This window comes from Patagioenas fasciata, chromosome Z (genome assembly GCF_037038585.1).
Source record: "Patagioenas fasciata isolate bPatFas1 chromosome Z, bPatFas1.hap1, whole genome shotgun sequence".
In the NCBI taxonomy this organism is placed as follows: domain Eukaryota; kingdom Metazoa; phylum Chordata; class Aves; order Columbiformes; family Columbidae; genus Patagioenas; species Patagioenas fasciata.
Window position 1 is genome coordinate 69,174,744 of NC_092560.1, and position 27,287 is coordinate 69,202,030.

Below are 27,287 nucleotides of genomic sequence, written 5' to 3' on the forward strand. Positions count from 1 at the left end.
CAGTGACCTTGAGCTGGTGGGAGCCACAGGGTCCATGTTTTTCTTGGTGCTTTTAATTACCTTCATTCACTAAGTCAGCTGGTTAGGCAGGGTGGCCTCAAGCACCAGAAACAAGTGACACTTAGCTGTGTTATCCCCTGTCACCCAGCGCCAGGTTGTACCTCTAAGATGGCCTACAGATTGAAAGGGATAACTTCTCTGTGGGAATAATGGATGTCTGAGTATTCATTATCACTCACCTGACCTGGGGAATGCAAGGTTAGCCAATTCCCAAAGAGGTGGATATAACTCGCATTGAATGTAAGGAACAGCAGAATGGATTTTTAAGGCACATATGCTGTTTGTGGAGCGATATAACATATGCTGCCCATTGAAACATCATCTGTTGGCTGGACTACTCTGTTTCTAACTCTATTTCTTTAATATGTAAAGTGTTTTGGACTGTATTTGATCCTGGCAGAGTGTGAAATCCTTGCAGGCACTTTTCAATTGACATATTTATTAGACATAAGGGAAAATATTGTCTGGATTAGACATGGATTTTGAAACTGAATCACAACTAACTATATCTCGATGGTATATATTTAGAGAAGCAACTTTAAAATAACATTTTCCAAGATGTTATTTGTAAAAATCTCCCGAAGTAATTCTTAAAATAAGACTGATTGTAAGTTGTTTACTTGTTCCTAGCTACTCTATTCAATGAATACAATCTATAGGAAAATTTGAATTGTGTAATTTGAGGAAAATGTAATAGGCTTCAGTAATTTGTAAACGGTGAAGCAATGTCAGTGCATTGATAAGCTTTTCTCTCTCCTATATAAAAATAAATTCTGATGTCCATATATATTAGTGACATTGATCTGTATCTGTGTGTTTTGTACGTACATATAGATACCTATGCATACATATATGCAAGTTCTTGGAGTAAACAGCATCCATTTGTTTAGGTGTCTTGATGCCTACAGTAAACTAAGGCATTATGCCATTTAGTAACAGGACTGCAGATGACTGTACAAAAAGCTTCTTATAGTTGATTATTATATCGGGGATAACATGATGGGAAAACAAAAATTTAACCTCATTTGGAGGAGAGTTACAAATGCTAAGCATCCAAAACTCATAGTATTGCTGCACAGTACTTTCACTATGTAAAGCTTACAGGAACATCCATGTTATCAGTCTAATGAGGTGACTGTAAAATCGCTGTTTGTGAAGACTTGGGATTTTTAGAAGTTTATGTTAGTGTATTTGGTTGATTTAACAAGAGAAGCCAGGCAAGAGGTATATGATTAATGTGACATGATGGAAATGTTAGTTAAGAGAGGAAGAGGTAAGCCAGGGACAGCTTCTATGTCTAATCAATACAGCAGAGGCCGGGACCTCATTGGGAAGAATTAAAAGGGAACCACAGTGCTAGAAGCTAGAAAGAAAAAGTATTCCTCCATTTAGCCACAAAGGCCTGGAAACAATAAATGTCATGTTTGTGGAAGAGAGTCTCCTTTTGCTGTAATCGTAACATGTGCTGCAAATTTCCTGCAGTGGCAGTTATTCTCAAATTCACCTATTATTTCCATATTGTTTAAGAGCCTCAACACAATCCTTTTCCAATGGCCAGTGGTTGACAGCAACAAGCCATCACACTGCAGAAGACACTGCATCTTGACCTGGCAACTGGAACACTGTGGTGGATTGCACTCTTCACCTGGACATCATGACAAACACAGCACATGTACAATCTACACTGGGAAACAGAGAAGTCATTTCTGCTTCCAGGAAGCGTACAATACCTTAGATAAATGAAAAATGGAGTAAAAAAGCTGGAAGCAGACTGCATCGTTAGTTTAAAGAAGGAATTCAAAGATGCTCAGAAGCAGAGTTCTGAAATTAGGTTTAATTAATGAGACAAAAGGCACTCTCCTGAAGTCCATCTATAGTGGGTTGACCTTGCCTGGATGCCAGGTGCCCACAAAGCCACTCTATCACTCCACCTCCTCAGCTGGACATAGGAGAGGAAATATGATGAAAGGCTCGTGGGTCAAGATAATGATAGGGAGATCACTCAGCAATTACTGTCACAGGCAACACAGACTTGACTTTGGGAAAATCATTTAATTTATTACCAATCAAATCAGAGCTGGATAATGAAAAACAAAAGAACACATCTTAAAATACCTTTACCCCACCCTTTCCTTCTTCCTGGGCTCAACTTCACTCACAATTTCTCTACCTTCTCTGCCTGAGCAGTCCAAGGAGTTGTGGAATGGGGATTATGGTCAGTCTATCGTGGATTATCTGTGCTGCTACTTCCTTCCAACAGATGAAATGCAATGAAACAAGTCAACAGTCGCTACTTTGGAGAAGGTACCAAATTATTTAGGGAGGCTGCTGAAGAGCAGATTGGTGGTGACGAAATATTATCATGGAAACCCTGGCAAACGTAGCTACAGGCACAAAGCAATCCAGCTGGTTGTGCCCTTATTCTGCAGGAACAGCACCTCTGAGCTTAAAGTCTAGTACAACTGCACTGAAATGGAAAAGCAGGAGTATGTTAAAGTAGGAGTAAAGGTACCCTGTTTTAAAACCAGTTTATGGCTATCATCAACTTCAGTTTGCTGAGAAGCTGCAAAAAATTCACATAAGTTAACGAATGGCAATATTCAGACTACATGCTACCAATACTTGTAAAAATTACATCACTAGAGTGACATTCCATCCTAGACCCAGGATGCATCCTATGCTTTCCATGCACAGGTTGGTCACCACTAAAAGTTCGCGTTTTAGCAAATCACCGTTATCTCCTGCCCTAAGTATCTGTCAAATCTCAGTTACGTCTCATGATACTGTGCAGTGTTGATTACCTGAAAAAGGTAACAGGACAAAAGAAATATGTAGATTCAGATGTACCAAGCAGTGCCTGTTGGACATGTTTGTACACGTTAGGGGGTACCTGTGTCTGCTGAGGAACAGGGTTTATGAGGCCTTTACAGTTGGGTTTTGTGATCATACTCCATGTGCACTTAAAATTCAAAAAGGTTGCGAAGATCATTATGTTAAGAACAGAAGAGGGGCAGGATGGCGAATTGTGTGAGGCTGTGGCTTAGCCTGATGGTGCAGCCTCATCTACATTTGTTGTTCCATCCCAAGAAGGACATTGCAGACCTAAAGGAGGATGAAAACAGTCACGGCCAAGGGAAACCTCTTATATACAGAAAATTTTGGTGGTCGTTTACTGCAGGAAACAGATAAGACAGTCACAATAAAATGGTAATAATCATTCTTTCATTGTAGCATAAAATTAATCTGAGGTTAGAAGACAGCATAGAATCACAGAATCACTGAATGTTAGGGTTTGGAAGGGACCTCAAAAGATCATCTAGTTCAATCTCCCCACCGGAGCATGAACACCCAGATGAGGTTACACAGGAATGTGCCCAGGTGGGTTTTGAATGTCTCCAGAGAAGGAGACTCCACAACCCTCCTGGGTAGCCTGTTCCAGTGTCTGTCACCCTCACTGAGAAGAAGTTTCTTCTCATATTTAAGTGGAACCTCTTGTGTTCCAGTTTGTACCCATTGCCCCTTGTCCTATCATTGGTTGTCACTGAGAAGAGCCTGGCTCCATCCTCCTGACACTCACCCTTTATATATCCAGAAACATTGATGAGGTTCCCCCTCAGCCTCCTCTTCTCCAAGCTAAAGAGCCCCAGCTCCCTCAGCCTTTCCTCATAAGGGAGATGCTCCACTCCCTTCATCATCTTGGTTGCCCTGCACTGGACTCTCTCCAGCAGTTCCCTGTCCTTCTTGAACTGAGGGGCCCAGAACTGGACACAATATTCTAGATGTGGTACATAAAAATCTAGTAAATATTTTGTCTGTCATACGTAATTAATACACTTGGCAGTTATAACTGTAGAATTTGCCCACAGGTTCATGCGAACCAGCCTAAGGGTCCCGCCACGCCCTCACAGCGCCCCGCGGCGGCGGCAGCACACCCACTCGGCGATCGATTGCTTAGGCCCCGCTCGGCCCCGCCCACTCAAGGGCTGCGCTCCGCGGCGAGCTCGATTAAGAAGGTCTTTCTCCCCGCCCCGCCCATCCCACCTTGCCGTCGGCTGCCGCAGACGGGCCGCCCGTGGCGGGCACGCAGGTGCTGATCCCGATGCTGCGGTGGCTGATCGGTGGCGGTCGGGAGCCGCAGGGCCTGGCGGAGGTAAGGCGGTGGGTGGGCGGGCGTGGCGGAAGGGGGCTGAGCAGCTGGCGGCGGGAGGCGTGGCCAAGAGGAGCGTTAGGAGCGTTGGGGCCGTTGGCTCCGGGAGCGTTGTCTCCTCACCGGCGGCGCCGGAGGTGCTGTCTGTGGGATCAGCTGCTCTCACGCAGCACGGCGCCGGTGGGAGGCCGGGAGGAGCTCAGGGTCTGGGTGGTGCGTTGTGAGGAAGGGGCGCGCTGGCCGGGGCCTTGCTGCCAGGGCAGATCTGCTGTCCCGGGGTGGCGCGCCGGGCCCTGCGCCCCGTCACGGTCAGCTCGCAGTCTGTGAGACTGCCTGGCTGTTAGGAGGAGTTACAAGATTCGTTAAAGAGAAACACGGGAGGTGAAATATACACAAAAGCAGACCCACGAGCTTGGGAGCCCTCGCAGTCAGGAGCGTACAGGCTTCTTCCCTCTGGCTCAGCGCGTCCTGGGCGAGTGGGAGTTATGTTGTATAACTTGCCAGCCTATGGAGTCCTGCCCTGGGGACTTTGCCGTCGATAATGTAAATTAAAGGCAGTAACTTATTAGTTATGGAGCCTAGTTGTAGTTTGTAGTAATCTTCTAGCATTTCTTTTCAGTTTCTTATCCATAAATTAGGCCTATGTAGTGCACTGAACACTGGTATCCTTCCTATTGCCATACTCTGAAAAAAGAGTCTTACTGGATTTGGTGGAGATATTACTGGGATTTTCTTGTCCCTAGGACCCTACTGAAGTTCTCAGCCTGGACTTAACAGGAATTAATGAACACTGTTACTGCGCTCCCATCACTTAGTGCTTTTGTAATCTAGACAAATATGAGGAAGTAATTATATTTCAGCTGCTGTGTGTGAGAAAGCCATGACAATATGATGGTTTGTTTCAAATGCCAGTAGTTACTTTGGTGGAAGTTTGAGTCTGAAGCCATCTGGAATGACCGTGTCTGGAAATGCCTCTCTTGTTATGTTTGACTTTTGTTATCGGTCAAAATGTTGGTTGTATTGCAGTCACATTTAGCAGGTTCATGTGCAGTTATTTTTAAAAGGAAGATGGGAAACTACGTTGGTGTATGTGCCTCTCCAAAGTGTAAACATTGACTACGGTTGATTATACTGTGATTTAATAAAACATGGGCATGAGTCAGGGTGTGGTCCAGTTCTTCCATTCTGCCATTTGTAGCTTGGTTAAACTCTATTCACAGGACCTGGGTTTCCATTGCCACCACTGGTTTGCTGCATGATGGTGATTGTTTTGCTTCTCTGTGGAAAAACTGAGTAAGAAATATTGACAAGGTTTAGTCCCCAAACTATTTTTTTCCTTTCTTGCATTAGGTAATATTGTTAATCAAAAGATCATGTTGGTAACCATTATTTAAGAAGACTACAGAGAGAATTAGATAAGGAAGCCCATAGCAGTGTGTTGTCTATGGACTTAAGGTGATGATTTCATGTGCTATGGCTTCAGCCAGTCATGAAAAAGCCAGATGTATTAGAACGATATTGTACTGGGTGAATAGAGAAAGCCTCTGGCAAAGGTGTTCTAAATTAATGAAATACGAATTTCTCTTTACCAATTTATTTTTTACCATGGAACTGAAAATCATTTAGACTTAAGCTCCTGAGTCTCTTCAGCTGATTGCCATGTGCTGATGGTGTATGACTTCAGCAGGGTGGCTCTGGTAATGGGAACAGTGTAACTGCAGTAGCATCATGCTCCCTATAATCTAATTTGTCGTGCTCTATAATAGGTACATAAGTAGGTCTGTATACTCTTGCATCCCTATATTTTGTGAATTGCTTTTGAAAATGCCACTTTTAAATGCATCAGGTCACAGGGGTTATAGGAAGTTCTGGAGCTGAGATGAATGTTGTGGTTTTTTTACTGATTTTTGAAGTGATGCTTACAGGTCCTGCATGAAAGCCTGCAAGTTTGGAATGGGTTCCATTAGCATCAAGCATTTATAATAGCCTTTTCTTCTAAAAACTTGGGTGTTGCTACAAGGTAGTTCAATTAATAGTTTATATAAAAAATAGATTTTTTTCAGAGAAAGAATGCACATGTAACCAACCCAGCACTCTAAATCTAAAGACAGCATAGCTTGTTGTGTGACAGTACTGGGGGAAAAACTTTTTTTTTGTTATCTATATTACTTCCTCAGCACTGTACCTTTCAATATTTGCAGGCATTCTTAGAATTCAGAAAAAATAATATTAGACACATTATTCAAAAGAAGTAGCACTGTTTTGTACTGAATAGGAAGCAACAGAATATAGAATTGGGATGTTAATGTTACAAATTATAACTTTTTCAAAGCAGTGTTACTATTGTTCTGTGAATGTGTGTTTCTGTTAGTGAATAAAAATGGAAGTCTACTGACTGCAGTATTGTTAATGTCATTCGGTGATGCTGAGATTTGCTTAGGATTTTTAGGACTCTCATTCTTTTTAAGGAATGGCTTGTTTAGCTTTTGACAGGTGAACTCCAAGTTTCCATATTTATCCAACTTTTCTTTGTAACTATACAGGTTCTACTTACATTATTTAAAATGGGAACTGCTATTCTCACATAATTGCATAAAATGAGGAACAGTTGCTTCGTGAAATGCATCAGATAGCACAAAACCAAGATAAAATCACAAGAACTAGCATTTTGACAACCTCTTTATTTTAAAAATAAACAGATTTCTTTCCCTGTATATTAACTTTGTCATTCTTAACTTCTGAAGAGTAGTATCAGAGTACCAATATGGAAGTAATAGAAAATAATTTATTATTCATTCAAGAAAATGTTGATGTTTCTGAGGATAATACATTTGTCTTTCACATAGGGTTACCTCTAATGCATGCTGCATGTTGTACAGTGTTCAGTAATTACTGTTTACAGTGCAGGTTCTGTTTAAGTTCTCGAGAGTCCTGGAAGTAAGATGACATTGACTGTGACTGTGATGTAAAATAAATCTAGAAGGAGTTACTCAGTTACTACTCAGTTACTACTAAGCTATTTAGATTACCTTTTTTTTTTTTTTTTTCTTTTTAAATAATGTCTAGTAGCAAGTTGTTTTAGAATGTGGAAATCCTAAATACAAAAAAGGTGTGTTCTGTTGAAACAAAATTATGATTGAGATCAACAGAACTATCATGCTCTGAAACTGCAGTCCTATGCAACATTGTATTGACCCTGCCTGGTGATCAGCTTGCTCTGAGTGATTGATTGTTCTTTTAATTAATAGTCTAGTTGGGAATAATTGCAGATGCTGTTCTATAAAATGATTAATCATTCTCTCTCTATTTTTTTTTTAAGCAGTTTCTTTTGGTATTTTGATAATTGAGTCCCGACAGATTATTTATATATTATGTAACAGGACAGCATTTATTCTTATTTATTTTAAATGTCATCTTTGTATAGGATTTTAAAATTGAACAGTAGATGAAAGATATGATAGGTTCACAGACCTCTTGGAAGATGTGTAATAGTGCAAAAATGAATGTATGGTGAACTGAGTCATGAAGCTGGCTCCACATGACAACTCATGACTAAACTGGGTTTTCATCACTATGTCAGTGATTAAAGGAGTACAAAATTTTTTTGTTAAACAGAAAATGCTATATTATAATTTGAAATACATGCTATAGAAAGATATTATTTACTTGGAATAATTAAGAAATTATCATCTATAATGATTTTTAGAAACTTAACTGCAAATATATCTATATGTTCACACATGAGACTATAAGTCAATTGTTAGACATTGCAAAGACGTGGTAAAAATAATTCTGTCGGTACAAAATAAATTTATTTATTTTTTAAATGAATTTTAGAAATCATCTGTACAGACAATTGGTGAAGAACAAATACAGAATCCTTACACGGAGCTCCTTGTGTTGAAAGGTCATCAAGATATAGTCCGATTTCTAGTGCAAATAGATGACTGCAGGTATGAAATTGTATTTCATATTGTTTCACAGCATCCTTGGCAATACTTCAGAAAATATTTATTAAAAATTAGTAATATTTTTTAATCCTCTTTTTATTTTTGGTGGGGGTGGGCAGAAAAAGCCTGGAGTTTAAAAAGGCATGGGACGAACACTCCCTTTTCTTGGTATGTTACTACATCTTTTGGCCTCTCTTGTTAGACTTTTGTGAGAAAATAATGGTGATGGAGTTATGTTTCTTGTTTGAAAGAAAGGCCGTAAGCCAATTCAGCCCTTCTCTTTTAGGGTGTTCCTGGGTTGAACGTTCCTTCTGTGCATGCATGCACACACTTTCTCCCAGGACAGCATGCAGTAGTGCCTGCTTCTGTTCTGGATGTGTGTGTTTCATGTTTTTGAATTGAGGACAGCTGTTATTTCACCTTTTGCTTCTACAAAGCAATGTAATAGATTCCTACAGATACACTGTAGCAATTGGACATGACATTCTCAGCAATATGGAATGTTGCTATTACTTTCTAGTATTTTGTTATACTTTCTTCTGAAACTCTAGTGCTTGATTTGCTTGAACTTCAGTTAATGCAACTTTTTTTCTGAACTTCTCAAGTTTTGAAATTTTCACCACTTTATTCAAAATGACTACTTAGTAAAATTCAGCATAGGTGTAATTTCTGCATTACATATCTCCTCCAATTAGGTCTTGTTCAACTTGTTGTACTTCTTTGAAACCTATTTCTTTGTTTTGCTCTTCAGATTTTTATATTTTTGCACTTTTTTTTTTAATATTCCATGACAGTCTTTGTTGGTTCTGTTCTTAGATCCTTGTAGCTAGGTCCAACTTTATTGTAAGTTCTGAGGATGGAGTTACCTAAAAGTTGAAAGATAGATTATGAAGCAGAGATGAAGTCACTACATTTACCATTGCCACTTTGGAAGTGTGACTGAGATAATGAATTAAGATGGTTTTATGTTACAACCTGGCTTCTCTCTTATCTTTCTTAAGTTAGCCTTGCATGTTCTCTAATATAACTTGTTAATAATGCTGCAAGAGAGGAGATAAATATCTGCCTTAAAAGTAAAGTTATAAAGTCTTTAGTCAACAGTAAGTGTAATGACTCTTGGCTGATGTGGAGAGTTAAATAGAAAACCTTTAAAACTAAGAATGTGAGTAATAGGTGAGAGTCCCTCCATTAAGAAGCTGGAGTAATTTATATATTTTATGGATTAGACACAGAAGTGGATTTAAAATATATTAATACACTACACAGAGTTAACATGGGTAGCAGTGTGGCTTATATCTTTGCAGCTGTTTCATGAAGGGAGGTTCTCTTCTTCCCTGTGCACATTGATTAGGCATGTGGTCTCTTCCAAATTTGGAATGCCTGCAGAATCTTATTTTCTACTGATTTTTGTAAATATAAATGTAAATTAAAAATAAGTAAATAAATATATACACATTTCACAGAAGACTCTATGGAGAATTTTTAGTATGTCAGTTTCCATTCTTAATGTGATAACTATGTATATATTAGAAAAGCTACATGCGTTGCCTTTAGATTTATTTTTCTACATTATAGTAATCCTACAGGAGATTCTTACAGAAACAGAAGAATCTTGTGGGTTTTTTTTTCAGTCCTTTTTTCCCACAGACAAGTTAACCTTTCCTCGAAGTACACTTTTCCCAGAACATATACTTGATAAATGTAATTGGTCTTTATAGAAATACCGGAGTATCCTTAGATTGCACGCACTGTCTGATGCAAAGAAATCTTTTACCATTTTGGGCTTCATTGTGTGGTAGCAGGTAAATTATTGAAGCTAAACTAATGATCATCAGTGTAAAACTAAAGCCTGGATGGCTGCATTGAAGATAGGTTATAAAACAGCATATGGATAAGGAGTAAGTTACATAGCTGGTTAATATTCTGAGAGTTTGAGGAGTTTAATAGTCGCTTCACTGGACAGTAATTTAAAGGTTTTATTTATCAAGAATATGGTAGTTTCTGGGTTGTTAAACAGCTGATAATATTTTTCACTTGATTTTTTTATAAAATTAGTATTGTTACTCAGCTTCTGAAATATTTTTATTTAGTTTCTGCAGCTATTCCATTGTGTGCTTTTTGTCAACTATTGTAAGCCAAGTTTCACGCTTCAGGTCTTTAGATAATATCATCTTATTGAAAATTTTGCAGAAGGATTTTCTTGTTTTCTCAGTGGCTCAGCTAAAACCAGTGAGTGGAAAATTTTCTCAGATTGGTTTTTGAAGATACTAAATAAATCCTGTATAAGTGTAACAGAAAGTGGTTTTTTTTTTTTTTTTTTTTTATTTTATTTTTCCTTGTACTTTCTGAACATGAAATAAGGGTCATATTGATTGGAGATCACTGAAGAACGGTAAGCCTCAGCAAGAATCTTCCACAAAATGGACTGAGATAAAATTACATGTAATACTCTAGCATTTGACACATTAAACTAAACAGAGTTCATAACACATTTTAAGAATAGCCTTTTTTGTTGCTCATTTGACCATTTCTTGCTCCTTCAGGAAACAGACAAGGTTAGGGATGATGGTCATCCTGATTGGAAAAAAAATGAGGTGACTCATGAATCTCCACCTTGGTGAATAGAATGTAATTGTAGGATGACTGACTCCCCAATATACCTTTATATTTAAACAGAAATCCTGGTTAGGAGGTGCAGGGGAAATACACAAAGCAGCACTCTATTGAGCTTCTGCATTGATGAATTACACTCATGCCTTCTTTGAAACACAACTTTTCTTCCCAGAATTTTGTTCAAGTGGCACACAGCTCCAAATACTATTCCAGAAAGTAACTGGGCTATAAAGGCTTATTGCTGAACTGTGATAGTCTTACTATTTTAAATTGTTGATGATATGACAAAACAAGGTATGATAGAGCTAAAAGGCAACTAAAGATAAGAAATTAATGTTATCACAGGTGTGCATAGGAGTTTGTTTTTTCCACTAGACTTTTTAATTAAGGGGCTTGATTGGATGTAAAATAATGAAAGATATTAAGAAAGTACAGCTTTTATATATCTATATCTATATCTGTATCTATATCTATATATCTATATATATATATCTATATGTGTGTGTGTGTGTTTTTAATACTATAATAAAATAAACCAGGAGGTTATGTGGAAGAAAGAGGGGGTGGGGGGAAACCCTATGGCTTTATGCCTGAAAACTTATTCTGTAAGAAAGTTTCATGAACGCTGTAATGGCAAAGACTCTAAATGAAAGGATTTGTATGTAGTTAATTAAACCATTCACAGCTGGTAAAAGAAGAATATTTGGAAGTGATATAACCTCTCCTTTATGACTTTATGGTTCATGGTACGAAATCTTAGTTGGTTCTCTAAGTGTGAACTGTTTAACCCTTGGTGAAGGCTTAAAACAAAGGGAAAAACTAGAAGGTAGATACTTGCAAGTAACAACCGCATACAATTTTCTGTGGAAGGTGTTGCTTCTGTTCTAGGCTTTCTCAGCTCATAGTGCTCTTAATGGGATAGCTGGGATGTGTGCTCCAGCTACACTGTGGCTGTGGTGGTGATAAAGTGCAGATGTAGGCAGATGGTAAGATATTCACTCTAGCCTAGGGAAAAAGATTGAATGTAGGTCAAACTTAGTTAATTTGAGATTAACATGATAATATGAACCTGGTTTGTAACTTTTAAAATGTCTGGTAGTCAGTTGGCTCTGACCGATAATATTTGGTTTTGGACTTCGCTGTTATTAAGTGTGCAAGATATTTTTTCTTTTTTGTTGTTGTTGGGTTTTTTTGTTTGTTTTTCTGGTTTTTTTTTTTTTTTTAACAAGAGAATTGGTTCAGTAATGTGGCAGTCTATTTATAATAGTATATATTGAAATTCTAAAGCCTTGTTCTTATGTAAGTATGTATTGATAAACACCTCTTCATATGTACTGGCTTCAGTTTATAAACTGTAATTGGGATTTGCAAATACATATTTATTCTTTAAAGCCAGAGTCTGATATATGTTGTAAATATTTTTCTTACATAACTGTTTGCTGCTTTTCCATTACCTTATGCTACATTGATGTTTTCACAGCTTTTAAAGTTATTACTATTTTTTTAATTTCAGGTTTGCATCTGCAGGAGATGATGGAATTGTATTTCTTTGGAATGCTCAGGTTAACTCTTTTGGGGGGTAGCTTGTGTACTATGGAGCGGGTAAAAGTTAGGGAAAGTTAGAAATGTCTAGTAGCAAAAAATCAGAATAAATAGGAACTGCTGCAGAGCTACTGTTCAAAATGTTTAAGTGTAGGGAGTCTGTCAAATCTTTGTTTAGAAAGGGGAACTATGAAGGTAAAAATTCTGTGAACCCAAGAGAACAATAAGTTCTGGAAGTTAGAATGTTTTGGGAAGACAGTGATTTTTAGAAAGATTTGACATGAAATAATTATGTGAAAAGCAGAAGTGTGTATGAACTTGTGGTTTAATTCTTCCTTTAAAATGTTTGGTGTTTGCTGTAAACACTGAAATGTTGACTACTAACTCAACAAATATGTAACAATGTCCCAATCCTGCAGACATTAATATATAGATTTAAGTTTTTAAATACATTTCAGTGGTTCTATTAGCAATACCTTTTTGTGGTATAACTGATTAGACTAACTGGAGAACTGACAAAAACTGTATTGGAAAGACACCAAAGTCAGCATAAGTCAAACATTTCGTGCAGTGCAGAAAAAAAGCCTTAATTGCTTGCCATGATAAGATCATCTTATAATTTTTGAAAACCTTACTAAGACATTAGGTGTATTAGTATAATAATGAATTAATTAATAATAATTCATCTAATGGAAACAGTGTTCTGTTCTGCTCTTCTGCTCTGTGTCTCTGTATCAATAAAATGATAGACTAGGGATGCATGTTAGACCTTTGTTAAGGACGGCTAGTATACAAGTTAGATAGTTCAATATGAAATCTAAAAGGGAGACACTGTGCTGTCGAAACTGTGAATACCAAACATTCAAACTGAGGAAAAAAAAGATCTCAGACTTTAAACTTTTTTAAAAACTTTCTGAAAAAATGTGTGACATTTATGATGGCCTGATTTTAAAATACAGAAGGGAGAACTTGAAACTTCTCTTTTGAGCGGTTTCAGTTAGTGCTTTGCTGTTGTTGGAGACCTTTTGTAATTCTATAATTTGGAAAAGCAAGTTGATATTCAAAACCATGTATATGAGTATATCAACTCAGTGTTCTGAGCAGTCTATGAATGTAAAACCCATTTAGGTATCCAGCTTAGAAACTGAGTTCCATTTTCTATCTGTAGGATTTTTATTATGTTTTTGCTAAAGCAAGTCCTCTGTAGTTTTAATTTAGAAACTTAACCCACAAGCGTAAAGAAGTTTACAGTTATAATTACCCTGTACTTTGATTGTATATTTAAAAATGCGAGTATGCTTCTGTTTGTAGGGTTTTGTCGTCTAACTAAAGAGAGCAGAAGTAGCTGCAGTTATGTAAACCACTATCTTGAAGCTATAGATAATATACATACTAAAAAAAGCTGTCAGGAAATAGGCAGCACTGTGTTTGCCATAAATATAGTTCAGGTTTTTATAATAATTAAATTAAAAAAACCCCAACATTTTCAAGAGAGGGTTTGTCAACAGATCTGGATTACTGTAGTATCCATTAAAAAAGCTGAATGACCAATATTTGAATTGAAATGAAATGAGTTTAATACAGAATTTAGTTCCTAAGGGCTTTTAGAGAAGTATTTGCTTGTTTGATAGGTTGTATTTTTTTTTTTTTGTTTGTTTTACCCTTAGAGTGATTTTTATTATGTACTACCCCTTTACACTTACACTTAAGATGTTATTTAATTCCGGGTGAGATCTTGAACAATATTGAAGGTAATAAGAAGTAAATCCATAAATTACACTAGAAAGGGAGATTTTAGACTCTCAGATATTCTTGCTTTCAAAAGTAATTTTGTACCTATGTTATACACTGCAGTAGGCATTTTCCAAATTTTACACTTAGTTTTCTGTGGTTTTATTTTTCAGACTGGAGAAAAACTTTTTGAACTTCATGGACATACACAGAAAATTACAGCTATAGCGCCATTTTCTTTACCAGATGCTTCTGAAGAAAAAAAACATTTGATTTTAACAGCATCAGCTGATAGAACAGTTATTGTATCCTTAGATCTGGAGAGGTTTCAAATTTCTATGGGCTTTCTGTTGGTTTATATTTTTGAAGGTAGCATTGAGGCAGGCTGCAGGTTGTTTGAGTTTTTTGGTTGTTAATATCTGGTAGGTTTAATTGGATTACACACTAGGATTTTCCTAGTTATTGCTCACAAGTGGATGCAATCCTTGCTACAAAAATGAATCCGTAACAGACCTTTATTAATATGTCATTTTGGCCAAATATTGAAGACAATCAGGATTTAGGAGACTGAGTCTCTGCATACCTATTTCACAATCTGCCATTTAGTTACAAACACAGCAGTTACATTCATAATATATAAAAACCTTTCAGTTTCCTTAATGAATAAAGTCAGGTTTGGGACTGCACTAGTGGCAGACAGGTTCAGAAAGTGTCATGTTTCCATTCTACTGTAAAGGTAAGCTGAGGAAACCTTAGGTATGTCTCTTGTTTTGTTATATACAATAATTCTATTATTTATTGCTCATTGGGCCATATGGACAGTTGTGTTAAACAGCAGTTTGGTTTAAGAACAGGTACATAATGAGTGGCTGAGAAGTGGCCATGTTTCTTAATTTGTTTTTGGAACCCTTAATACCTCAGTTTTCTTTTTGAAAGGATGTAGAAAAAAGATCATTTTATGGCTTGATTTTGTTACTGAGTTGGAAACTTCAATCTACAGTTAAACTATTTATTGAGTGTTGATAGTAGAAAAAAAATCACTGAAAAATCTGTTTTTCAGCAGAAAAATGTAACATGGTATGTAATTAAATTTATTTCTCAGGAAAGTGACACCTCAGAACTGTATTTCATAATACTTACAGCTTTATCTAGCTAAAGCTCGTGATAATTTCACTGAGAAATTCCCTGTAGAACTTTTGCAGGGGACATATATCTGATTTTTGTTCTGCAGTGTTTGACAGTTCTTCAAAGACTGGATGTATGGTTGTCTGGAGGGAGTGATCTGTGTGTTTGGAACCGAAAATTAGATCTCTTGTGTAAGACCAGTCATCTTACTGATGCAGGTAAAAATGTAAATGACTCATTATAGCTGTTAAAGTGCAAGTGAAATGGATCTGTATAATGATGCAAAACCAACTTGGCAAATTCTCTTTAATTCTAATGATAACATTATGTATTAGAGCCACTCTCTATTTTTTTAAATGTCAGACTTAACCGTTTCAGAATTAAGACTGCTTTTAATCTCCTGTGCTGTGTGAATTTTAAAATATGTCAAATCTCTGTAACTGTACATTACCTCAAACTTACAGGGCTAGTCCTTGGATATTGATTTATACATATTTACTGTAACACAAGCCAGATCCTTTGACTGGCTTCTCTGTGAACAAGTGGGAGTTTTATTATTATTAAGTAAAGATTTGTGGTAGTAAAGCAGTAAAGATTTTTTTTTTTAATTGTTAAGATCAGTACTTTTGATGTAGAAAATGCAGGTTTTGATAGAAATACAGTAAATGTAATTGGATCTCAATGTCAGTCATGCTTTTTTATTAATAAGCTTTTATATAATCTGTCGATGCAAAGTAAATTGTTGATTATTATTGCCATACTTTACAAAGATACCTATGAATCTGTTAATGGCATTAAAAATGGGACCAATATTTTCCTTATTTTGTCATAGAATGAAGCAGTGATAGGCAAAACCTTCTGAATCCTTGAGGATATTAATACTTCTCTTGGTTCAATACAAAATATCGTGTCAAATACGAGTTGGAAGTGGTGCATGAGGTGGAAGTTTAGCATGAGGTGCTATTGAAACTTGTGTACAGGGTGTCAACAGGATGTGCAGATTGCTTATTCCTTGGGGAATTTTCCTTTAATGGTGTTACAGCACAGAATGGGGGAATTCTGTGGAGGATGAAGGCAGAGTAACAGCAAGCTGGACATTTATTTTGTGATCTATTCTTCTTCATCTGGCTCTACATGATATTTTAGTCTTATGCATACTGCAGTAGCATCAGTATCTAATGACTTTGGCACTGACTATGTTTAGAGTCTCAGTGTCCTTAATATTGTCCAGCATTACAACATGAACATCTTAACTGTAGAATAAAAAGATTATTTACTCTGAGCTTCACCTCAAGTTTGACATTCAGAGTTCAGCTAGATTCAGGACCAAAACTCCTGACTCTACCTCCACTTAAGGTAATCTGTTTGCTTCCAATGCCGTTTAACTTTCACTTGATGCGATGTGCTTTTATTTTGATGATAACTTGTAAGTGGAAGGAGGATTATGAAGAACTTTATTAATAAGGAATTAACAATTTGCTGTGTTTTCTTGTGGCCAACAAATATACTTTTGTCCCTTATCCCCTTTATTTTTTCAAAGGTATCAGTGCTTTGATTGAATTGCCCAAAAATTGTGTTGCAGCAGCTGTTGGCAAAGAGCTAAGTGAGTATGTTGCATTTCTGTTAAGTGTTTCTCTGAAGCCTCCTATCCCAAGATCAGGGACCTTAGATATTGCTGATCTTCCACTATCCAAAACTATAAGGGTACAATGTGATGGTTTCTGTTGCTCATTTGGAGACAGGGTTTTCTGTGTATGCAAACTGTAAATCGTCATCTAGCTGTTGGTGGAGAGCCTTTTAAATAAGGGCATTTTGTAAAATTAGTGAAATTTCAGAATATGGAAAAAAATCCAGGAGAAAAAGTAGGCACGGAATCAGCAAAACAAAAGACTTTGCTCAACATGATTAACCACTTAGCTGAAAAATAGCAATCTGATATTCTCATCAAAGAATCAGGATCAAATTAAAAACAGTCTTCTTGTGTTTAGACATTGGTATGCAATGTAAACTTCAATCTGAACTTTGTGCAGTTCCTTTGTAGTGCCCTTGAGTTATAAAAGAAATTCCAAGACTGGTTAAAATAAGGTCTTAATTCCTGGTGATCTTGATTGCCTTACTAGAGCATTTTGTATCCTTTTGTATTATAGTTTTCGATCAGACAAGCCTTTAGGGAAGACCTTTTGCTTTTTGTTTGCTTATCTATAAAGATGTCTAATACTTTTCACTTCTGCTTTCTGCAGCTTCAGGTGTTGACCAGTCCTCTGAATTTCAGAGTAACTAGGCTGAAATGTTTTACCCTATAGTTACTGTAGCAAGAGGCCTTAATAATAACACTGACAAAATTTATTCCTATGTTTTTGGTGTTACAAGTGGTAATAAATGGCTTTGCACATCTTGTACTGTCCCTTTTATAATATGTGTTAGTTTTTGTCTTTTTGAAAATGTTATGTTTTATTTAAGCATAGCTACATTTTATTCTGAATTTTAAAGCTTATTTAGAGAATTCCTCTCTCTATCTTGGAAGTAATTTTTAGGTTGGTTCCTTCAAATTATGGGTCTGAAGGTTGGAATGTCCTGGAAGTAAAACGCCTTGTTGACCATCAGGATAACATTTTGTCATTAGTCAGTGTCAATGGTAAGAGTCGTTTTATAGTGTTACTAGTTTTGTTAGTTACCAGGGGGATATTTAAACTATGGCATTTTCATTAGGACAAAAATTTAAACTGGAGTGAAACTTCATAACTAGTAGATGTACCTTCCTGTGTAGCTGCAAAGATAGTGAAATGTGAAAATATAATGGGGTTATTTATGGATCAAGAATAAAGTGAAACCAGGCAGGTTACAATGTAGAAGAGGCACAAAAGAGGCAGCATCATTGATGGGAATGGAACTCTGCATCTGTTTCCTGTTGGGAAAATTTAAAGTGCTGTTTCTTCATGTTTCTTCCGATTCTTAAAATGGAATATACCATGCCAAGTCCCTTGCAGTTGTAGTCCCAAAGTGCATGTAGAGCCATTATTTAGAGGCTCTGATGCAGTCTCTGCTGCTCATTAGGGCAATACTGAGCTATTACCTGAAATTCTGTCTACTCTGCTACAGGTATCAACCCCTACTTTGTTCTTCCCTGTCTTTTTCTATGAAGCACTCCCAGAGTCCAGGACAAGTTATTCCCAGTGTGATAATGTATATTTGTCTGTGGACTTATTTGTGTCAGCCTTTTCAGCACAAGGGGGCTGTGGTACAGAGCTAACATGAAACTGAAAAGAAGAAAACTTGGTAGTTGTTTTTAGGGTTTCCTGTTGCTCTTATTTTCTCTGTTTTGATTATGAACGGGGAGCAATACTAGACTTAAAAAGACAGTATGCTATCTGCATAAAGTATTATTGAAAAAATTCCTTTCCAAGTGTGTTTAACAAAGTCACAAGCAGCTACTTCAATCTTGCCATTAAGTCGTCCATTTTATTACTGATCAGTATTTCTGTGTCTGAGGTGTACCTACTTGTCCAAGGAATAGAAGTGTTTTGCATGTCCGCAATAAATTAACTTTAAATGCTTGTACATACTACTGGTGGTGTTCCTTGCCTTTGCTATACTGTACTGTGCACTGTGGCTGGTGAATGTTCTTGGTCCTAATTTTAATTTTACAAGAGAGAGCCCATCTCCTTTTGCTCACCTGAGCAATGCTAGGTAAAAAAATATGTATTTACTTAAAGGAGAGGTTTTTGTCTGGTCAGTTACATATTGCATATTCTACATAGCTTCACTTGAAAATGAGCTCACAACTTTCTAGGGTTGTAGCTTTTTGTGAAATGGATATTTCTTTTTAATATCATTGTTTTTTCCCTCTCTAGACTTGACTTTTGCAACAGGTTCTCATGTGGGTGAGTTAATAGTTTGGGATGCACTTGACTGGACAGAACAGGCATCTGAGTGCAACTTCTGGGACTCCTCTGTCAATCCAGGTGCACAGACAGAAATAAAGTTATCCCAAAGCCCAAATGAAACTTGTGTTCAACACCTGACATCCGATGAGGAGGTAAAAAGCTTTAAACAGAGTAAATTACTTTATGTGAGCTAGCATGAACTTACCACGGAAGGCCAAGGGTTTTCAGTTTGCTTATTTAAAATGTGCACACTATTTTTATACAACAACACTTTTTATATACATTTTTTAATATTAAAAACTTGGTCATTGATCTAACTGAAGGCATAATACGTTGATGGTGTGGGAACTGACATAATGGACCATCTCAACAGTATTTATTTTTGACTGACAAGGACTTATTAGTTCTTTACAGTACCACTGGAGAAATATAAACAGGAGTTACATGTTTTGATGGCATACATGTTTCATATTCCATGGTTCTGGAAATGCACTTTCCACCATAAATGCGCCTCTTGAACTTAGGGTACTATGAAGTGACTTAAGTAATAGACATATGTCTGTTCTTAGTAGTAAATAAACATTTGTGCTTCTGTTCAGATGGGCTATCCTTAACTGTAAAGAGCACAAATATGGGTGCAAAATTCAGTCTACTCTAATCACACTTTGGAGGTAATTCAGGAGTTCTTTGTCAGAATACTCAGGCAGAACCCATTTATTGTTCAGGAAAAAGTAAAAATTCTCAGGTTGTTATTTACTTTTGTGAAATATTACCGTTAGTGGCAAAAGAAAAGACGTTTCATAGTTAGGGTACAGTGGGATTCTGTTTTGGAGCCTTTGCTTGGCAATAATTAAGAAACGGATTCTTAGAAACAGATTCAGAAATATGAGTGGTAGCAAAATAAAAGCTGTGGAAAAACCTGAGTGTAGGCTGAGGACCAAGTAGTCAGCAGACACATTTGTCTGTCAAAAGAACATTCGTAAAATACTGGAGAGAGAAACATTGTGGGCTGTGGGTGCTGGGGGAAGGAGGTGTTGTTGTCTCTAAAGGTAGAATTTCCAATGATTTTGTTGTGGATGCTTCATTCTAGAAGGAGCAAAAAGCCTATCCTCTTCAGGAAAAGTTCTATATTGGCTTAAAAACATTTTGATTCCCTGCTTGAAAGCTACAAAAGATGTGTTTTAAGGGAGGGAAAAATAGTTTTGGGAATTCAGAAATAGTTTAAATATTGAATGTGGAATCTGAGGCTGCTGAGGACTTTCTTCCGTTCACGGGACTGAACTAAACAAGTTGCTGCAGAATTTTATTTATTGTGAGACTTTTGAATGATGAAAGAAAAAGTGATTCTAGTGTTATGCCCTGAAATAGAAAGTGCAAAATTGTTCTAGATCTTTGCAGTATTTTTTAATACCTTTCTGTGAGAGAGTTCCTTTTCTACACTCAGTATAGCCCAAATGATTGAGCAATACCTCTTTGTACGGCTTCGGTTAAATTTTAAAAAGGCGGCAAAATGCAGAACAGCTTCCTGTATTCTCAGTCTTTGTTGATAAAGCAAGAGTTTGTCAAAACACAGAGCATTATTTTAGTGTAAGAACATAAATTTTTAATTAAGGAAATGTGTTGATGTGTTGATATCACTGGTTTCTGCTTAAATTGTAAGTACAGGATGAAAATAAAGAAATTTAAAAACTCTTTGGAGTAGAGCAGGATATCTCTCATTTAAAAAAAAAAGAATCAATGTTTTTTCTATAACTTGCTGATACTGTATGTTTGGCATAAAGCAGTAACACAAGAACAGAAACAAGCTAGATAATGCGGGCTGGATGACATCATAGTACTGCTGGAAATCTATTACACGCAGAGTGATCTTTCAGTATCTGTTTCTGTAAGTTGTTCCATTGAATTTTCTTTCCAGTGTGTGTTTGCTGCTGTTGGGAAAGGCATATACGTATATAATCTTCAAATGAAGCGTGTGATTGCTTGCCAGAGAACGGCTCACGACTCCTCTGTACTGCACATTGAGAAGCTTCCAAACAGGTACGAGTCATGGTACATTTTGTTAATGCAATAAAGAAATGTAGAACTTGAGAGATGACTAGAGACAGTCTGCAGAGCTACATCTGATTCCTTGGGCAGGGACTTGATCTTTAGTTTGATCTGTTGTTATTAGATAGAGCTTGTTGATCTGATTTTTTTTTTTTTTTAATGCATTGTTTTAATTCAGTTTTAAAAAAACTTGTAATCCAATATGCTTGATGGACAGGCTCAGAGTAAAATATCATGGTTATTTTCAAAATGAGACTTGATAAAGCACTTTTGCCTGCACTGTGAAAATACAGGTTAGTAGCATTTTACTTCCATAAAGCAAAGGCCTCTGGCATACTCAGTAAATATTTTTCACTAAATATTTTATAACAATTGAAATGTTTTAACAAAAAATAACTTCCAGCCTTTGCTCATTAGTGCCGAATTTCTAACTGGAATTTATTTCAATGGACAAGTTGGACAATATGCTACATATATATAATCTAACAGTTGTGTTGTTAGATTTCTTCGTACTCTTGTTCAATGGAGCAAAAGTCTGTCAGAAGATAAAAATTAGGGTCCAGATCTTGCAAATGCATGTGCCGTTCTAAACGGTTTTAAACATGTGACAAAAAGGAGAATCTTTCCTTTTGTTATTTTTCCATAAGAAAAAAATACGGTTTTGCTTAATGAAAGTAAGGTTATGGAAGCCAGTTAGGGAACTGTGTTTGCAGAGTTTAGATTTGGGGGGTTTTGTTTGTTTTACAGAGTGGTAGGCTTTTTAAATGGGGTTGAAAATGTGTAATTTTTTTCCACCTATTTTGCAAGTCCATTGTAGTTTGTCCTGCTAAAAATGTGCCTTGTTTTATATGGAACATCTGGATGTCCTGCTACATTGGAGAGTTCTAGCAAACTTTTGTAGAACCTGAGGCACTTGCTGTCTCTTTTATAGAACCATCACAAGGTGACTTGCACAGATCAGTATTTGGGCTGGTGATGCTTATCAACTGTTTTAACAGGCAGCTGATCTCCTGTTCAGAAGATGGCAGTGTGCGCATTTGGGAGCTCCGAGAAAAGCAGCAGCTGCCACCTGAACCAGTTCCAACAGGTTTGCTAGTAGTGGGGTGGTGAAAAGAACCTTTAGAAAAGGGTAACAAGAAACCCAGTATTCACCATGTAGGAATACAGACTTACAGGCTTTGTAAGAAGAGATAATGTCTTGTGTTCAAGCAACTGATAACAGGTGTGGGAGGGAAACTGAAAAAGACATGGGTGCACAAGCCTTCTGAGATCTGCTGTGGGAAGTTAGAAGGTCCAGCTGAAGATGTTCTGTGCCATAAGGCTTATTTAGAGTTTACAGCTTTATCAGCTGTCTTAAGAAAAATTATGACCTCTCCTGACAAACCTTGATTTACTTCTGCTTGTACTGAATAGTGCTGGATCCTCCACCATGCAAGAATAACTAGTTGCAGGACCTTGTGATGAAAGCTAAAGAGAAGCTTGCAGATCAGAAGCTGGCAGAAAAAAATGTTTTCCCTCTCTCCTCCTTAACTTGGAATAACACTGGGACTCAATTTGAGGCTGTATCCAACCTCACATACTACATCTGAGCATTGCAGCCCTTAGGGCTAGCTACTAGTGTTTTAGGAAGCATTTTTCCCAAGTACAGAGCCTGCCTGTGTAGCACTTGCTTCTCTGGGCATTAATAGTTGTGGTCTTAGACAGGTACTGTGGACAATATTATTAGTATCATGGACTGAGAACAGTAATGAGATGTTACTCTCTCTTGTAGGAGTTTTTTTAATTTGAGCTGTGAATAATGTAATGTATCTTGTCTACTTGGCTATTCACCTGCTGATGGTAATTTTTGCAAGTATGTTGTTGCTGCCTGGGGTGATTTAGAAACACTTTTTCACAAATATTCTGCTTTCTGTATTGCTGGTGACAGCTGATCTATTATACACAGTTCTGCTTCTTATTTTGACAAGTGGTATTTGGTTTCACATTGGAAATTTATAACTTCTGTGATTGGAGACATTTGAAAGCAACCATATGCAGTAGTGAGGTAGGTAGACTGCTGTGGATTTGCTCTATTTTTTTTCTAAGGAATAAAGTAGAGTAGAATAAAGAAGAGTTCATCTCTCCAGTTATCTCGCTTGCACCAGGGCCATGGTCTAGCACACTTCTTGTTTTGTGTGCTGATGGAGCCGAGGGAAGGGTTAGGAAGGAAGTCTGAACCGCATTGTGTACAAAAACAAACTTTCTTACTTCTGTCAGTATTATTACATAGTTCTTCTGGAGGCTGTGTGACAGATGTGTATTTTCTTCTTATCTAAATGGAACATATGGAGTACTATCTATACACTCCAGTTTGGCTGATAGTTTTAAACCTGAAGGAGAAAGCCAGTGGACAGTATAAAAACAGGCAATTCAGTGTCAGAAACTTGCTTCCTACTTGTAGGTCAGCATTCTAACGCCTTACTGCAGGACACACAGGATAGAGACTGGTACCTCATTTCTCTGTGCACAAGTAACAGTTTAGGAGGACAATTGTATATTGTATCATCCAGGTGAGTAGTTCAACATGTTTGCTAAGTTATGTCTAGTAAAGACAAAAGGCAAACTAGCTATGCTTCCTTCCCCACTCAATAACCCAGATGTAGAAATGCTGTGCTGCACAATGCTTCTGTCACTTTGCCATGCAAACTGTCTTGCTTTTAGATTTTAAGTGACTTGTGTAGTTCTCTCTTTAGATATAAGAAATAAACTGTATTTGTTTTCTGCCATTTTTTTTTCCAGGGTTTTTCAATATGTGGGGATTTGGAAGGGCAAACAAGCAGGCAAACCAAGCTGCTAAGAAGATGCAGGAGAATACACCTATGTATTTCTTGGAGTTGGTTGGTGATTTAATTGGTCATTCATCAGCTGTGCAGGTAGGTCAGCTCTCATAAGAACAAGTGAATTTCATGAGTGAATTTCACTTTCTGATGTAATTTTTGCAGTGTTTCTTAAGAAGCTGTAACTTTTGACTGTCTGGCCTCTGGAGGCTGGGAACAAGTTGATTATGTGGTGTATTTAGTTCAGTGTGAAAACAATAATATATACTGACTTAAAGTTCTAATGAGAACTCAAATACTCATTGATACCTGAGGACTGTGTGTGCAGACACACATGTACATGGTACAGATAATCTGATGAGGTCTTGCAAACAACAATGCTGGGAATGGTTTGTTTTTTCCAGATTTCATCTTAAGTTCTTAACTTAAATGAGGGCTTATATAAAAAAAAAAAAACAAACATGCAAGACTTTCTTAGCCTTTTGTGCTATGAGCCTTAGGGAGATATTTCAATTTTATACTAGGTACCATTCTGTGCTTCTGTCTGCCTAACAGAGTATGTTTTATGTTTCAAATGGCATTTTTCCCTCCACACGTTTTTGTACTAGACAAAGCCATTTAAGTAACAAATCACTTTCCTATAGTGGACTTTTATATACATTCTTGGCAGGAGCAGGAGAAATGGCAGGTAGGGAGGAGCAGTGTAGTTCTGGAGTAGTTTTGCTCACAAGTATTCATGAGACTGAGTGGTTTTTCAGAACTGCTATTTTGAAAAACTGAAAGCTTTTCACTAGTAGCTAAGGTGAACCTTTCTGCTACGGAGATTTCTGCAAGGCTTTCTTCTCCTCTCTACCATCTTTTTTTTTGGGAAAAACTGTTCAAAGAGGCCCTATTATCAGTATGGATAGTTGCTATCTAAGAAAGAGCACATAGTGTGTAATTCAGCAAGAGGTGCAGCAAAGGAGGTGAAAGACACATGTTTGTTATTTGCTGGGATGCTGCAGAGCCAAGGAGTAACTGAGGTGATGGTGGATGTGAGATTTTCTGCAGTATTCTACATATGGAAATTTCTGGTTTTAAGCTATGGGCAGAATGGAGCAGTTGAGGCTGGAAATGTTGCATGGTGATGAAATGTTATGGTCAAAGATGTGAGCTTGGCCAGAGTATTTCTACCTGGACTGCATAGATAGTAGGTGGCTTTTCCCAGTTCAGGTGGGCTGTAGCACAGTCCTTGGCCTGAATGCTTCCCCTGTGCAGATCCCTTCCACAAGCTGACGAGTTAGGACACTGGAGGCATGCCATAGTGTCATCACATGACTTGGTTCTGTTGGCTGTTGTGTTGAACTGCAGTCAGTGCCTAGGTGTAGGCAGCCTTGTGGTGGTCTTCCCAAGTCAGGGATGGCTACATGCATGACTTCTCAACTCCATTGTTCTTGCAAAATCACTCCACTGCTGCTGTACTTTTCTCCTGTGTTGCAGCTGTTGCTGGTTTGGCTTCCCCTGTGTGACCAGACACATGCTGATGTCTGTCAGAGTTGTTTACTCTTTGATCCGTCTGGCCCTGGTGATGGTAGCCTGTGGTATTGTGTGGAAAGGGGTCAGCGTACCCAAGTGAACAGTAGCTTCTGTTCCTAAGAAACCAGGGGAACAGAGTTCATGCAAGTTATTCACTATTCTACTGCTGACTTGGAACAAATTTCTTCGATGTTCTGTACCTTAGCTTCTCTATCTGTAAGGCTTTACTGCTTTTCCTGAAGGAGAGGTCTTTCAGTGTGAAGTGCTGTTTAAGAGGTGTTTTCATGTAGGGATTTTGTAACAAACATGTGGAAAGTATACATTGTAATTTTGCATCCCTATGTGCAAGCAGGACAATTTCAGACACATGTATTTGTTAGTCCAGCTGTACACTGAGCATTTAAGCAAGCTGGCAATCTCATATGGGCATCATGGTAATAGCAGTGATTTCATTGCAGATGTTCCTGTACTTTGGTGAACTGGGACTGGCCACGTGCTCTGCTGACCACCTCATTATTTTGTGGAAGGATGGTGCACGAGAATCTAGACTTCGCAGTTTAACGCTGTTTCAAAAATTGTCGCAAAATGGTGATTTGCAGCTTGGATCTTAAATTGCTGAAATACAGGCTATGTATGTATAAACTGGGTGTGTGTTAAATGTGAGTGTGAAAAATAAAGTCTGAACTACTGAGAACGTGACTACCGGTAAGGTTTACACTTAATGCCATATATTGTATTGAAATTTTTATTAGTTGCTAATACTCTTCTCAAAGGAGGATTTTGCATGTTGAAACTTAATTGGCTTACTCTGTCAGCAGAAATGGTCTTCTCTTGGAAGACTGAAGATAGTGATTCATTAAATAATTTCTAATATTATTGTTAATGTTTAAAAGTATAGTGGGTGGATGTCAAAATTAAGATTTGTGAAAATCCCTAGATGGATAATAACTAAAGCAGTTGGGGGCATTCCACAGTGTTATGTGTAGAAAGGCTTCCTGCTATATGTAATTCATTTCTTGAGGGTAAACTTCAGTCACGGATGGCTCAGATTTATGTATTGACAAAAAACTCCAAGAGAAACAGTTCTCAAAGAGATTTTTTTTTTTTTTTTTTTTTTTAAGATCTGAAATTACTACCCTGCACTAAGGGTAAGAGCAAGAAAGAAAAGCAGGCAATATTGGTTTGCCAGGTTTTAATTTTTGGTAAAGCAGGATATATAGATGATCCTTGCTTGTAGTAGCTGCATTTTCACTGTGGGTTAATCTATACTGCGGGAGTTTATACAGCACCATTAACATGTCTAGCATGCAGTGTGATTGGTTTAGCTTAGTCTTTCCATAATGCATTTATCAAATTAATTTGTATCTAATAAAAAGCACTGACCTTACAGTGGGTTTTCAGGATGTAAAATATTTTCTTAAGCGGTAGCAGTTGATGTATTTAATACTAGCAGAACACTTGTGCTAGATTAATACTATATTTGCAGCTGAAGTTCGATTCCAGAGAAATCTGCACAAAGTTGGTAAGGATAAATAGTATTTTAGAATTTAAAAATAAAAATCCTTGAAGTACACAAGGTGTTTTTCAAGTCTAACATACCAACAGGAATTTGCAAGTTAAATGGGAGCAGGAAAAAAACCCAAACTAAAACAAAAACCACAAACGAAAGCAACAAAAGGCTAAAAGAAATGACAACAATAACAACAAAAAAATCATGAACACAAAGTTAAACCCAGAACTGAGGATGAGATGATGAGTTGTAAAGCACCATTTGAACAGAGAGAAGCTAGAGGAGAGTTTTGTAACTTAGTTGTCATGAAGCCGTGTAGAAGAAGGTGCCACTGTCCTCAGGTCCACT

General features: G+C 37.3%; 1 protein-coding gene across 1 annotated transcript; it reads left to right on the forward strand.

The window, feature by feature from the left end:
• The first annotated feature begins 4,083 nt into the window (after positions 1–4,083).
• WDR41 (WD repeat domain 41) lies at positions 4,084–26,818 on the forward strand. The gene is made up of 13 exons (XM_065861041.2): positions 4,084–4,210; positions 8,045–8,160; positions 12,284–12,332; positions 14,217–14,348; positions 14,717–14,779; positions 15,275–15,386; positions 16,709–16,771; positions 17,693–17,803; positions 19,020–19,204; positions 20,968–21,089; positions 22,097–22,185; positions 23,877–24,010; positions 25,888–26,818. Exons 1-13 carry the CDS (start codon positions 4,160–4,162, stop codon positions 26,038–26,040), a joined length of 1,380 nt encoding a protein of 459 aa, XP_065717113.1. The 5' UTR covers positions 4,084–4,159; the 3' UTR covers positions 26,041–26,818.
• The last annotated feature ends 469 nt before the right edge of the window (positions 26,819–27,287 follow it).

What these genes read in the sequence shown, in the direction of transcription:
- WDR41 (XM_065861041.2), top strand. Translation starts at nt 4,160, where the DNA reads ATGCTGCGGTGGCTGATCGGTGGCGGTCGGGAGCCGCAGGGCCTGGCG. An exon ending in TATTTCTTTGGAATGCTCAG is followed by an intron (nt 12,333 to 14,216) that starts GTTAACTCTTTT and finishes TTTATTTTTCAG; the next exon opens with ACTGGAGAAAAACTTTTTGA. An exon ending in GTCATTCATCAGCTGTGCAG is followed by an intron (nt 24,011 to 25,887) that starts GTAGGTCAGCTC and finishes ATTTCATTGCAG; the next exon opens with ATGTTCCTGTACTTTGGTGA.